At 38.2% G+C, this 15,018-nt stretch overlaps 1 protein-coding gene across 2 annotated transcripts; it reads right to left on the bottom strand.

Annotated features, from left to right (window-relative positions):
• Positions 1–2,840: 2,840 nt before the first annotated feature.
• rbpms2b (RNA binding protein, mRNA processing factor 2b) lies at positions 2,841–9,126 on the bottom strand. Of its 2 annotated transcripts, none has more exons than XM_067437498.1 (9): positions 8,957–9,126; positions 8,654–8,863; positions 7,144–7,221; positions 6,730–6,768; positions 6,291–6,353; positions 5,597–5,747; positions 5,036–5,187; positions 3,921–3,993; positions 2,841–3,814 (listed from the first exon to the last, which is right to left on the bottom strand). In XM_067437498.1, exons 2-8 carry the CDS (start codon positions 8,714–8,716, stop codon positions 3,928–3,930), a joined length of 612 nt encoding a protein of 203 aa, XP_067293599.1. In that variant the 5' UTR covers positions 8,717–8,863; positions 8,957–9,126; the 3' UTR covers positions 2,841–3,814; positions 3,921–3,927. The 2 variants fall into 2 exon arrangements, with proteins under 2 accessions (XP_067293599.1, XP_067293600.1); XM_067437499.1 differs by having other exon boundaries at positions 9,022–9,117.
• Positions 9,127–15,018: the final 5,892 nt, after the last annotated feature.

The raw sequence follows: 15,018 nt of genomic DNA, 5'->3' as shown, positions 1-15,018 counted from the left end.
AGGGCGGGCACAATTATTTCTCAAGGCTAATTTACCGTTTGAACCCTTTATTTTTATTTTTAACTATAATATTAGATTTATTACAACGTGTTTTCTGTTTGAATTGTATTTCCTCACACACAAGTTAATTATTCTAATTTATAGGCAACGCGGCGTCTGCATGACGTCCAATACATCGCATTTTAAGAGCTTTATGAGGTGAATATAGATCTAACAATACATTTAATGTCTTGGTTTTCGATTATATAAATTGTTCCAGATCTGTGTGAGTGCGAGTGTGGCTTTACGTTTAAGTATTTGAAACGTCACGTGCTAATTGCTTTTATTGGCAGAAGTCAGGACCATGGAGAGCGCATGCACTATTAAGTCTTTATCGAAGACAAATTTCATATTGGACTCAACACCATACAATAAATAAAAACGTGTTTAACAGGCGCATTGTTTTATAGTTCAGTAGCATCTTGCTCGGCGTGTAGCCTATTTTAAAAACAATTACAAGACTACTGAGTCATTTCCTCCAGAGGGCAGCACTGATCTTACATTATCTGTTTGTCTTCTGTTCAAATAGATAGGCCCGTCCGAACACCGTCGGTGTAAGAACATTATTGGAATCGCTCTGTTTATTGAACCTTGCATGGTTTCACAGACAGGGTTTATTAAGCCAGGATTAAAGGACATTAAATTAGCTTTTATAAACGTGCCTTAGAGAAAAACATTACAGGTGTGGATCAAGCCAAGCAGTTATGTTTTAAAGGTAGGCCTATGTAAAAAAGTGTATTTCAATGAATCATAAAATGTCCCTGATGTCACTAGACATTAAGAAATACTGATCACTGACAACCGTAGTCTGGCCAGGATATTGTCATTTAAAAGTTGTTTTTGCAGCCCTGATGTTGATGTTGACCAAGCGGCATCCTCCTGTGATCTCTCTAGGAGCCAATACGGAAGTAATGTAAACTGCAATTCCTCGACTGGCCACTAGAGACAGGCTCCAGAAGGGAGAAAAATCTCATTGAACCCCATGTTAAAAATTTTATTAAAAAATAAATAAAATAAAAAACTTTACAGCAGAAAAAAAAAAAAAAAAAAACAAAACTTTTTTCCAGCCTGGTACAAATTGTGTTTTTGGTCTAATTTTGGCCTTCATTACATTTTATAACTCATTCATTTACATTTCATAAAGCCTTAAAGTTCTGCATAATTAAGGGTGTGGTTACTTTGAGTGACAGATGGACAGCCATTTATCTGCCATCTATAGTAATTGTGTCACCTAAGCTCCGCCCACATACCACCTTTTTGCCCATTTTCTGTTATCCGGGAGTGACACACGATGGCAAGATGCATCTTGAAATGGCCAGCATCCCCCTACTTCACGTTTCAGAACGGCTTATCAGAATCCTATGGGTGACGTCACAGACTCTAAATCCAATTTTTTTTTTTTTTTAGAGTAGGATGTTGACATGTGTTTTGGCCTGAAGCACCACCACCTACCAATTACAAAGTCAGTAGTGTCTCAGCATCCGGGTTGCCCGCTCTGATCTAGTTACCACAGCTACAAACATTCCTGATGGATCCTGCAGCCTATCTGGCAACCTTGTGTCAGGGGGGAGGGGGAGAGAGAGAGGATACGCCGCTCTACAGTCCTTTGAAAGGGATCGCAGTACAGTTTTGGCTAGCCTGACCCACATCAAGATGTTTGGTCTGGAAACTCATTGACAGGGCTCAATCCAAGGGGCTGGATAAACGGTTGTCTTTCAAACTCCCTTTGCATGGCGTGCACGCAATTGGATAGTGCTACAACCAACCAGAGCTAGTTGAAAGATTAAACTTTCGCCGCATCCGGTCGGCAAAACTGATAACAGCTTTCCTTCTTAAGAATGTTCAGTGAACTTCAGTGCTGTTCTCAGAGAAAAGCTTAACTCCAAGTCTGCCAGTAGCGGTCAAAGCTGACTTGAAAGACAACCGTTCACCAGTGTCTGTGTTTACCGGAAGCACGCAAGCGCAACTCTGCCGTCATTATGTTAAGCCCCACCCACCTACTCGTAATTGGCCCGACCAGAGTTTGGCGTTTACAGCTCAGAATTGTATTGAGAGTTGCTAGACGACACTCGCGGGCAGATTAGATTTGCTGCCACTAGGGTGCGTCTAGATTTCCAGGGTATGTTTTGGCCACAATCTTACACTTTTAAGACGGTGTGGGCAAATGTTTCATAGACAGATTAAGCTAGGACAGGCCTTGTTTGATTGGGACAATTAAAGGGATATTTAAAAAAAAAAAAAAACTTTTTTTGAAAAATTGTTTTTGCGCACAAAACGCTGGCTAGTCAATTGTAACTTTACCTTTCTGTGTCTTGAAAGTGGTAATTTAATTTTTGGGTCAGAAATGCAAAAAAAAAAAACTTACAAAAACGAAAGTCTTACAGGTTTGGAACATGAGGGTAAGCAACTAATGAATTTTCATTTTTGAGTGACCCAAGTCCCATTACTGGTATGAATACCAAGACAAAATAGCACTAAAATTATGATGTTACTGCAAGTTGCTTTCAGTTAAAGAGCTCAAACATGCATTTTTATCTGGGACTAGGTCAATTGTTGGTGAAACCAGCTAATGTCATTTTAAAACAAATTAAAGCAATCTTTGACATTCTGCCAAACATTCACTTGTGCTCCATGGAAGGGTGAGCAGATTTAGTTAATAAACTTAAGTAAACTTCAATATCCCTGCTAACTCTGGGTGTATGATGTTTAATTTAAGTACAAGATGTATCTGTGCAAGTTACTGAAACCGAACCCAGTGCAGCTTCGCTTATAAAAGTTAAACAAAAAAAAAGCACAAGCCATTTTAATGCATTCCCATTTTAATACTATATCATACAGTAGTATTTGTACAAACACTTTTTTTTACAAATACACTTCTAATTTCTGAATTAACCATTACTATACCCACATTAAAATCATGCACCACTGTAGCATATCTTTATATTCAGAGTATTAACTTGAAACAGCATTTTCATGTTAGCAGCCAATTTTGCTGTCCATATACTGTTAGTTTGTGCCACACTGACACAGTCAAACCAAAGAAAATTACAACTTAACCTCTGAAACTGCTATAAATGGACATTGATACAAAAACAGAAAACACCAAAACATACAAAGAAAGAGTTGCCAATAACTTATACAGATTACTTATTTCAATTGCACAAACTCCTCTCCCCATATACACACACACTCTAGATTGAGATTCATATTTTGAAAAGCCATCTTTCCCTCTGATTCATTACAGTGGAAACCATCTGGCTGGACACCATATTACCCATCAAAATGAGTTGTCCAAGGTTTTGTAACGCAAGCAACTTCAAATGACCGAGCTAATAGACATACAAGGTTACACTGGTCATGAAAGCAACAGACATACTAGAATGACACACAGAGCTACATTTCATGCCAAACCTAACATGCTTTGTGTCTGCAATGTCAGTTGATTGTCACATTTTACTTTGACCCAGAGCAAATCTCAATGAATGAATAAATGAAACGCCTTAAGAATCTTAAATTCTTCAAAAAAAATAAAAGGGGGGAAAAAGTTCAAGGAGCTGATCCATAAAGAGCTACTAAGGTCTACTGTACCATCTATATACCTTTTTTTGTGCTGTTGGCAATACGACTTCAATATAAGCTCAGTGAGCAAGATGAGCTCAAATTTCATCTCTTCATGGCCTAATTCCAGAGGAGTTAATACATCCAAAAACCATACATTCAAATGAACTGGATAGATTTTAAACAGGAGCTGGAAGGCGCCATTTGCAGAGAAAACCTGAAAGGAAGGGAGAAAAATGACTAAGATCATCATTGATTTTTTTTTTTTAAAAGCACATGTTCAAAAAAAAAAAAAAAGTGCATGGGAGAGGTAACTGCCTTACTATATTTTTAGCAGAATTGCCTCGATTTCCATCCAGGCTGGGATGAGTCTGATGTGGAGGGATACCACCGCATCTATAAAAAATTATATTACATACACATTAACCATTAAATCGTGATTAACAATGTGACACTGTGCAAAATTGTCATCTGCTCATGACCAGTTACATATGTGACTTTCCCTAACTTCACAATTATTTCACCTGATAAATCAGACTAATCTAAAGGCCTGACTACAAAAACTTCTATTCAGGAAAGCAATGCGTCACCTTAATTGCGCTAACACTAAGCTTCACACAACTTTAGCAGACAAACTACGGTTACTTCGGCAAAGCCTCTATAACACCATGTGATTTATAAAAAATAAAATAAAATAAAAAGTAGTTATACACATGCATGTAATCATACTTAAGTGTCTTTCTTGATGCACTTCAACTAATGTAGTAATAAAATTATATATTTACAAGTGGAAGCATACGCAAATGTTTAAAGACTTTTTTTAAAGAGGTTAAAATGAATGGTTCCCCTAATAAGGCACTTTGGCCAGAAAGAACATCCACAGTTCTAATAATGGTGTGCATTAAGAGATCACCCAACAAAAGCACATTTACTGTAGTGTAAAAAATAAACACATTTACATTAGATCAAATGTGACTAATGGAATGGCCCATTTCAAAGCAAATTCTTAGTGTTGCTAAAAGTAATTAGATCTTCAACAGTGTAATTAGATTACTGTTCTAACAAAATATTGCATTACATATCACTTTATAAATCCTATATAAATCTTGACCAGTTGAACAATACAAAAGATAGACATGCAAATTAATTCTTTCAAATACACAAAACGGCATAAGTTCTTGAACTGACCAAAGTATTTAAGTGGAGGTTACATTAAAGACTAACATTAAACATTTTTATGTCAAATCAACTTGTTTTAAACAATCTGTCTATGGCCTGTACATTATTTAAATTACAGAATTTAATACGAGCAAAGCGATAGACAACATACTAACTGCCTTCCATAAAGTAGTGTAATATTTCTATACTGGGATCATGTTGCTTTATGAAGAAAAAAAAAATCCTCAAGAAAAAAAGAAAAAAATAGACACTGGCTCACCTGAGCATGTAGTGCAGCTGCTGCGGCGGCAGCTGCTGCTGGGTAGGTGAAAGCCGTGTGGGGCAGGCCGGGGCTGAGCTCCGGGGTATAGAGTGGGTAAGGAGACCAGGCCTCTGGAGATGCTGGAATCAATGTTGCCCCTGTCAAGTCATCTGAGGAGGCATAGCAGACCATCAGTTAAGACTAAGGCCAGCTCAGCATGTCAGAATATAATCATTATGTTGAATAAGAGCGTGTTTGACAAATTGTTGGTGTCAAAGTCCCTCACATTCCAACAGACTTTAAAATATACAAACAGCAGAGGCAGGAACTGAGTATTGGTACCCGTGTGATCACTGGTAATTTCTGTGACTTGGAACAGAAGAAAGGTTGAATGAAATGTGAAGTGCTAATGCTAAACTAAGTTGAAACAGCAGAACAGAAGTGGCCATTTGCTAATGACATGCATGTGGAGGTGGATTAGTTTCTTCTTGTGTTTTCCTAAGATCTACTCCAGATGGGTAGCTACAGAGTCTGTGTGTCTCTGCAGTGTGTGAACTACCATGTGGGCCGTAAACTTACATGGGTCCCGTGCTATGAAGTGCGCTCCTAGAGCTGGGTGGATATTTGTGGGATTCGGAGTGCCCATCAGCTTACTCTTTGCCATCTTCGTGTTGGCCTTAGCAAACTCTAACCGGAGGGTCTGCGGGTTTTCAGGGTCAAATCGAACCCCCTGGAGACACAAGGGGGGGAGGGGATAGAGTAATGGGGATGGGTTGTGCCTGCCAGACCCTGGTAAAAATGTGCAGTGTCTTAAGCTGGTGCCCACATGCAGGTGAACGACTCTACTAGTGACTGAACAGCAAAGCTAGCGGTTACCTAAAAGGGTGGACACGTACTACACACTAAAGACAAGAGGAAAACATTAATAGTCAACTGTAGAGCAGCTTCTCCCAAAACAAGATGCTCAAGTCTTAGCAAGTACTTCTTAAAACAAATATAATTTGTCTTATGCAGTTGAACAAGTTTGGAAAATAATGAATATGGGACACCATGGACTTAAGATGGCAGTTAATTTAATGTTTTATGAGAGTTACGAGAAAAAAGGGAGGTAGGCTATGGCCATTTGTGCTAGAAACTACAAGTACAAAAGGCAGTCTTAATTTATATACAGTACAAAATGCATTCAAACCACATCAAATGTGAACCTAGCTGGGCTTCATCCAACAGATTTTCAATAATTCAAGCCATTTCTTACAGATGGCTGGTTTCTTACATTTAATGCATTTTTTGCCGCTTCAGCGCCGGAACGGCTGTCAAAGGTTACAAACCCAACAGGCTGGAAAAGAAAGAACAATCAATGGCCAAAAAACAACAACACTTATGTCCTTTGAGCATTTTTTTTTTTTATATCATTTTACAACATAAAAAAGGGGGATAACTTGGGTAGGTCATCCTTAATAGAAATAGTTTTCATAATGCAACTGATCATGTAGCCCTTGAAAAGTCTGGAATATATTTTGACACGGAACATGAGGGCCCATCAGCAGCACCTTTGCATAGGGCCTGGGATCCTGCTAAACACCTGGCCCCAAATTTAGGTTGACCAACAACAACAACAACAACAACAACAAAAAAAGCCATGACTGCAGTGCAAAGATACACATTTTTAATAATGCAAAGCAGGTCAGCTGTAATATTTAACAATGTCTCACCTGCTTTGATGTTAATTTGATAAGTGAACCCTCATAACCCTGAAAAGGAAAAGAAATCCAATTAGCAGCAATGTAGTCACATGCTTGAAAAGGAAGAAATTCCTGCTGCACTCCCCATAAGAGGCCAACACTGTCAGATAGACATTCACAGAGGATGCACTTTACTGCACTGCTAACCCGGGTGACTGGAGATGAAGATCTTTGCGTGTTAAAATTGGGATAGCTGATATTTTGCAATTTATAAAATTGACACTCACTGAATCAATAAATTAACTGGAATGGAACCTTAAAATTGAAAATCGTGATTATTATTTATTTTTTTACTGTTGCACTGGTGAGCATAATATATTTAATTAAGAGCTAAGACCTATGGGAGGTAAAAGATTAGGCCAAACAATCAAAGAAAATGTTCACCTTAAATGGTCGGAATAGCAGATAGAGCTCACGAGGTTTGATATCTGTTGGCAGACCACTGACAAACAGAGTTCGTACCTGTAAAATACAAGAAATAAATCAATTGCCTAATATATTTTAAATATTAATATAAATAAATATGTGTTGTGGCATAAATGGAAATATTGCTATGAAACAATTCACTAAAATCCTGGCATTTGACATTGAAACAGCAGCAATTTAAAGCACAAGGAAAATTAATTTTGTGACCAAATTTAAATAAATGGCTATAGAAACAAACAAGTGAGCATCCACTCGCTTTGATTTGGTGGGAGGCCACAATGAACACAGTGGAACAGCAATGGACAACAACACAGCGTGACAGCACTTCCTTCCTCTGACCCACAGCAACAACCCCGACAGCGCAACAGTATTCCTCTGCCCTCACAGTTCCAGGCCCTATACCTTATTTTATACATTTATTTTTTGTGGGTATAAATAGGCCTGTGATGTGTAGATTATATGGCCTAGTACCTATATATATATATATATATATATATATATATATATATATATATATATATATATATATATATATATATATATATATATATATATAGCTGTGCTTCACCTGACACATTTACATTCTAATGATCATGTAATTTATTTGTGTTCATTTTAATTTTTTTTAAATTGCTCTAACTGCTTTTTTTCCTCCCTTTGTAGCACTGAGATGTTCTTTAAAATGTAAAGTGCTTCATACATAAAATGTATTAATAAAAAAGGTGCAAAATACTTAAATTACATTTAAAATTGTATATAGCAACGGTTTCCAGGATCCACAATCCAACAGAGGATTTAAGATGTGCTTAGTGATTATATTGTCCTTTTCTGCAGATACAAAATTAATATTCATTGATGACTGTATCAAAATGCCCTGCATTTTATCAGCCTTGTCCATTTAAATGTGCGCATATAAAACCGCAAGCAAACATCTGTAATACGTGTCTATGCGTTCGAACTGTGTGGAAATTTAATTTATGAAGTTACCTCCAAATTACAGCATAACCTACAAAATATTATAAACAATCATTCAGTGATTTGCGCCTTTGTATACGAGTTTAAGACCAACTAAATCACTAGACTGACAGATGCTTGCAAACAAGTAATTGAACAGGCACATGTACTTTAATCATATTAAAAGCTTTACAAAAAAGGAAAACAAAGTCAAAAACTTTAAAGCAATGTAACTCGCACGCGTGAAGAAAACGCCAGCACATTTGATAGGAAGAGAAAAAAAAGAAAAACACCCAACAACAATAAATCAAGTCAAAGAAAACGTAGGTGGTCAATAATTTAGGTTCATTTTGAATAGAACTTCTCGAGTGATTTTTTTTCCCTTATTTTAGCCTCACAGCAAAAACTTCGGAGACACGCGGCTCCCCTAAACACTTCATAAATGTTAAACAAATTTCTCTTAACAATAAAAAGATTTACTCTTCACAACACCTCAACCACACAGAACTCTCACCTCCTCTTCAATAGAGACGTTGTTGTTTGGCTCGGAGTCAGACTTGGTACTCATCTTGTGCATAAACTTGAGACACCCAGAAGGACTGGCAGAAGTTTCTGGCAGGGTTTTCCGCGTCCTAAAGTGCGACTGGATCCTGTTGGTGATCCGTGCGGGAATCAGCAGAACTTGTGCGGGAACACGGAGGTCGTGTCAAAAGTGGCAGGTGAACTGAAGACGCGAAAGTGACTCGGTGAAAAGAAGTGCAGTGTGTGGTGGGGGGGAAGAGAAAAAAGAGAAATGGCGAAACCACCTCACATTTACCTCGTTTTAAATGTTAATTTTCAAAGAAAGCAGCGTTCATAGGTAAAACCTGTTCCATAGCTGACCTGCTCGCCAATTAGGTCATCAAGTGAGATGGGGCAGGCTCGAGAGTGGCGTTGCAGCTGGTGGATAAGCCAACCCCTCCATTAGTGAATCATCGCCTTCATGGGAAAGTACGGACCAATTGGAACCGCTCCTTTTATTATTGGAGACATCTCATATCAGCTGTATCAGGAGGAGGGAGCAGAGTAAAAAAATAAAAGAGAGAAATGGCATATTAATTCGTTTACCCAAGAGATAAAAACTTTGTAAGCCTAACTTTAAAGTTTCTTTTTATTGGGGCTGTTGTGAAAGGTCTAGGGGTGTAGCTATACACATCCTCTATTTGTTTGTTAAAAAACTGAGCTATTCTAAAAATAACCCTGACATTTGAGTGCACTTAGTTATGGGAACATCTGTTTTAAAGGAAAGCTACTTGTCTTTTCCCTTTAAACGCTGTGAGACACACACAACCGTAGATTGGAAATGGGCCTGTATTGTAAAGCTCATAAATCGTGTTAGGCTGTTTGCACCTTCAACTGGTCTTGTGTCCCGTTTCCTGACATTGTATAGTCACACAAAGAAAGTACAGAAGCTTGGTAAAGCCGATGGGGTGCGGTGTTGAGAACATGTCTTTTCCCCCCCTTCTGATTGACCTAGTGTTGTTTTATACAATCTGTATAAATATAGACAAATTCTTTCTTGCCAGGCCTCTGTAATTCCATTGTACATAAGGGAACTGTGAACTATTTATAAATCCTACAGATGTTTATACACAGACTTGCAGTTTGTTTGATGCCCCGTCTTATAGTAACTTCTTAATTCGGTTAAAACCTCCGAACTGAATGTATTTAAAGCGTTACTCTGCTAATAAACAGTTTGGAGTTTATATGAGAAACATTTACCAACAACATCAAATGAAAGGTTGACCACCCTGATGTCAGTTTTTCCATTAACACTCATTCTAATAGTAACCTATGCCTCTTGTCTTGTTCCCGGGGGTTTAAAAATAAGTCCAACAGAGCACAGAGGTACACAGAGCCAAAGATGATTATACAGTAGACAGACTGATAGACATATCAGTGCCAGCCTCTTGAAGAATGACAAGTGTACAGATTGGCTGAGTGCAGACATGCCACAGTCAAAAGGGTGCTGGCATTCATCTAACACATTACACTGAAAAGTCACATTTAATGCAATAGTTTTCCTTCAAGTACTTCCTTGGTGATCATTCAGAATCATAAATTGACAGGTATAGCGGCGAATTCCCGACAAATCGCTAATCGACATCCCGTTTCGTGTCATCTGCTTGTTAGTGGTGAAGTCCCCAACACAAAGCCTGTACAGTGGGGCCAGAATGCTGTGATGAGGCCTTCATGTTTTATTGGAGAAGAGCAGGCCCATTGTCCCAAAAGCCACCTCAATCCACACTCCTCCTCCTCACGCCTCACTGGCCCCGTCCCATCGCATCAGCGTCACAGAGCTCCACAGCACTTAGCTTGTGTTCCCCATGTCCTCTGTGCCTCACTGCGTATCCACCATTTACTCCAGCTCTCCTTCTTTCAGCTCAGAAGAGACATTCTGTTTGATTGAGGGAAAATAACTTCTTTTGGAAAGGCTTTTCCACTTTAGGTGTGCATATAGCAGATGACTTTATTGGGAGTTTTTTTGATTAATGTTGTGTCTGATTGCCAAGTGTGTGATGCATCCCCAAAAATATAGGCCCCAAATTATTTTCCTTTTTTTAATTTAGTCAGCAGAACTGCATCAATATAAGAGGATTTCTCCATTACAGACTGATCTTCAGGCAGTAATACTCTGGTCTTCACGCACACTGACATTGGTCACCATGTCTCCTGACTGAACATCAAGCTTGTTGATGCTCAACTGGGATCCAAACAGTTCTCAGTCTCAGGACACCTTCCTACTCACATGACACACAAACACCTAAAACGCAAAGTCACCCACTACAGTTCATTGCCTCGTGGTCAGGGACATTTTTGCCACTATAACAACAAACCATTGGCGTAGAATCTCTGGAATAATTGTTGATGTAAAACTGGATAAAACAAACACAAACAGAATTACTGTAAGTGCTGCTTGCATCAATACAGTCCTTTCCTGTTTACTTCTTGATGGCCTCTTTTGCTTCTTAAAGCAACGAGACCTTCTGACCGAAGGATATTAGTATGCCCTTTAGCTTTCTCTTGCATCTGTATTCTCTTTAACCTCCAAAACAGAGCTATAAAAAACTCTTGTGTTAATCTGTCATTTCCTCTATCTGTCTTTTCTTATAAAATTTTGCAATTTAGCGCTTAAAAGAAGCCTAATATCCGTCCAAACACAGCCCTGACGTCTAGGCTAAAAGAAGAGAAAAATTGGTCTGTCAGTAAAAATGTACAGATGTCTAACCAAAGAAATGAAAGCAGACCCCTTGTAATCAGTTGAATTGTATTACATCATGGAATATTTTACATCTTGCAAGTTATTTAGTCAAAAACAACATTTAACTAAATTTAAGGTTATTTTGGCTAGAAGTTTTGGTTACTCATAGCCGGACTATATCGGATCTAGTTAACCGAGATGGTGAAATGACAGCTATTGCTTGCTGGGAACTCTAAATACCCATAAATGTTAATACATGTTTTTGTTAACTTCCAAACAAGCTGCATGTATCTAAAATTCTATAGATTTTTGCTTTTGTTCACATTAGCTAACGTTTTACTATATCTTCTTGATTCCAGAGCTATATTTATGTTATGTCCTCCCTCATATTTTTACAAGTGATCCCATGTTTCCTGCTTAAATTTGGAAAATGCACACGAAAGGTTATGCTGTTAAAACAAAGGGCAACACATTCCCAGAGAGACAAATTAAGATCTGGAACTCTGGAGTTTTGACGCTGTCTTACATAAACATTCCATGCATTTAGGAAATACAATCCCAGCCAAACTGTTGTCTGATATGGCTGTTTGTAGAAATAAATAAATAAATAAATAAATAAATAAGTAAAAAACACAAAAAGAAAAAAGGAACATCTCATGAAGATTATGTATAATGTACAAACCAAGACCTGAAATAGTAAATACTCTTGAAACTGGATGGGAACATCAACATTTGGCCCCGTTCCTTGTGCCTAGACTGGCTGCCAAACAGGACAAATTACATCAAACTCCCAATGAGGCTCTTCAGTGCTCCATCTCAAATAATTGGGCTTAGCTCATACTGAGAGAAACAAATGTGAACTACTGTGTGTTCAGACAAATGTGAACAGTTTGAATGAACTGAGGCTGTCCAATGTGAAGAAAAAAAAAAAACCTATTCAAGACCATTAAATGATCGTCTTGAATAACACTAAGAAATTATTGAATTATTACATGTATTTATATTAAATAAGTTTGAGTCCACAAGACAAACGCAATGTTCATTTATCAAATATTGAGTTATGTGTAGTTCATGTATGACCTCATTAGATGGTATTTCCTCAAAGTAAATTTAATGTGGATGAAAACGAGGATGTAAAGGGTAGACTTACAACGTCTTTGTAAATGGCACATTCTATATAAATGTACTAGATCATGTAATTTTCAAAATGGAGCTTTTGTCAAATGAAAAATGAGCTGGAATCAGCTGAACAGTTGTCCAGTACAGTCTATTGAACACACTTTACTTCTATCCTTCACAGCCTCCTTTTTATTCCTTTCAAAAATGAGGTCTATACCATGTGTAGTGCCCAAACTAAAGTTGTTGTTTCAATAAAGTATATTGAAACTTCATTTTAGGGGACTGGCATCATCAGCAAGGCTTTTTAAAAGATTTACCATCAAGCAAAAACAGCTTCTGAGACTCACTTTTCTGGCACGAGCAGAACTTCATAAACCTCTCGCACAGCACGGACTGCAACTACAGGAAACACAGAAAAACCAGTCAAGAGGAACTGATCTCATCAAATATTAAACAGAAGTCGGGGGAGTGATTCAGTGATGCATGGGACTGTTAAGGGATGGATAAGGGGCGTGCAGGATGGAGCTTAAGTGGGCCAGCACCTATGCATTTGTCAAGACTTACCTTCTCAATATAGGTACAACAGTAAATGTAATGCTTTTTTGTCACAAATGTTTTGGACATCATCATTGGTTTTCAAACATGGAAAATGTGAGAAAGACTAACTTTTTATGCTTTGATATAGCATATTCCACTTAAATTCTTGAAGCGGTTTGGATACCCCACCCACATCAATCAATCTCATTTTAAGCAATGTTTTAGTATACAGCGAGGACAATCACTTGGAATCACTAAAAAAGGCAATACAATCCAGACTTAAATACAGAAAGGAACTGGGGCACTACGCAGCTGTCCATCACATCTATTAAAGTCTGTCTCAGACTCTATAAGAATGAATGAATGATGAATAGATGAATATTTCATAATGACCCTCCCTCTTATAAGAACCTGTCAGCTCCTGTTCTTTCCACAACTGCACAGCACTCTCTCTGGAACTAAGAGGACGGTACGGTTTGCATTATTAAGACGCACCATGCTGTGCACTTTCTGTCCCTTTAAAAAATGGGGCCATGTGGGATGATAAATAAAGCAGCCTAAATGTAACCATACATGTACAAGATCAGAGATGTGCATATTGCTCCATTGCCATACAGCTCTCAAACTATGTGCTTGTACAAAACTCAGTGTTGACTCAGCCGCAGAGAGGAAAACTGCAAGTGGTAAAAGTTTTTTCAAAAACAACCTCACTCACCCTTTGTTGTTTACATAATATGGGCCACAGTTATGCCCAGAGAAGTGGACACAGTGCGTGTGGAGTGGTAGGATTATGAATGAGGAACAAAGGCCTATTGACATTAAATGGTTGACAGGCCGCCAGGAGGACAGCTGCTTGCTCAGGTCAAGATGTATTAATCGATGTGATAATAATAATAATAATAATAATAATAATAATAATAATAATAATAATAATAATAATAATAATAATAATAATAATAATAATGTTAATAGTTTATTAAGGGCCAGAGAAGCGTAGGCACTTATTGTATTGGTTAGTGTTCTTCTTTCTCTTAAATTCTATATGGCAGCCCATAGAACCGTATAATAAAAAGTTATGAAATTTGGCACACAGATATAGTGGACAGTCTGAGAATTAACCATAGCAATTTTGGTAAATGGAAATGGACTGTATATATATAGCGCTTTCATCCAAAGTGCTTTACATTTTTGCCTCACATTCACCCATTCATACACCGACGGCGATGTCAGCCATGTAAGGCGCTATTCAGCTCGTCGGGGGCAGCTGGGGTTGGGTGTCTTGGTCATGGACACTTCGACACTTGGTCAAGTGGAAGCGGGGATTGAACCACCAACCTTCTGGTTTGTAGACAACCTACATGAACCACTGAGCCACTGCCACCCCCCTGATTTTGGCATCTCTAACTCAAGCCCTGATTTTCTCAAACAATTAACCAGATCATCCTCAGAGTAGGCCTTGAGTATGCATTTATTTTGAATTCTTCACGACCGCTTAAAAATGTACATTCTATATACACTCATCTAAAGGATTATTAGGAACACCATACTAATACTGTTTGACCCCCTTTCGCCCTCAGAGCTGCCTTAATTCTACGTGGCATTGATTCAAGAAGGTGCTGAAAGCATTCTTTAGAAATGTTGTCCCATATTAACAGGGTAGCATCTTGCAGTTGATGGAGATTTGTGAGATGCACATCCAGGGCACGAAGCTCCCGTTCCACCACATCCCAAAGATGCTCTATTGGGTTGAGATCTGGTGAGTGTGGGGGTCATTTAGTACAATTTGAAATAAATCGAGCTTTGTGACATGGTGCATTATCCTGCTGTAAGTAGACATTAGAAGATGAGTACATGGTGGTCATAAAGGGATGGAGATGATCAGAAACAATGCTCAGGTAGGCCGTGGCATTTAAACAATGCCCAATTGGCACTAAGGAGCCTAAAGTGTGCCAAGAAATCATCCCCCACACCATTACACCACC

Source organism: Pseudorasbora parva, chromosome 1 (genome assembly GCF_024679245.1).
Source record: "Pseudorasbora parva isolate DD20220531a chromosome 1, ASM2467924v1, whole genome shotgun sequence".
In the NCBI taxonomy this organism is placed as follows: domain Eukaryota; kingdom Metazoa; phylum Chordata; class Actinopteri; order Cypriniformes; family Gobionidae; genus Pseudorasbora; species Pseudorasbora parva.
This window is presented reverse-complemented; position numbering and strand designations above follow the sequence as displayed.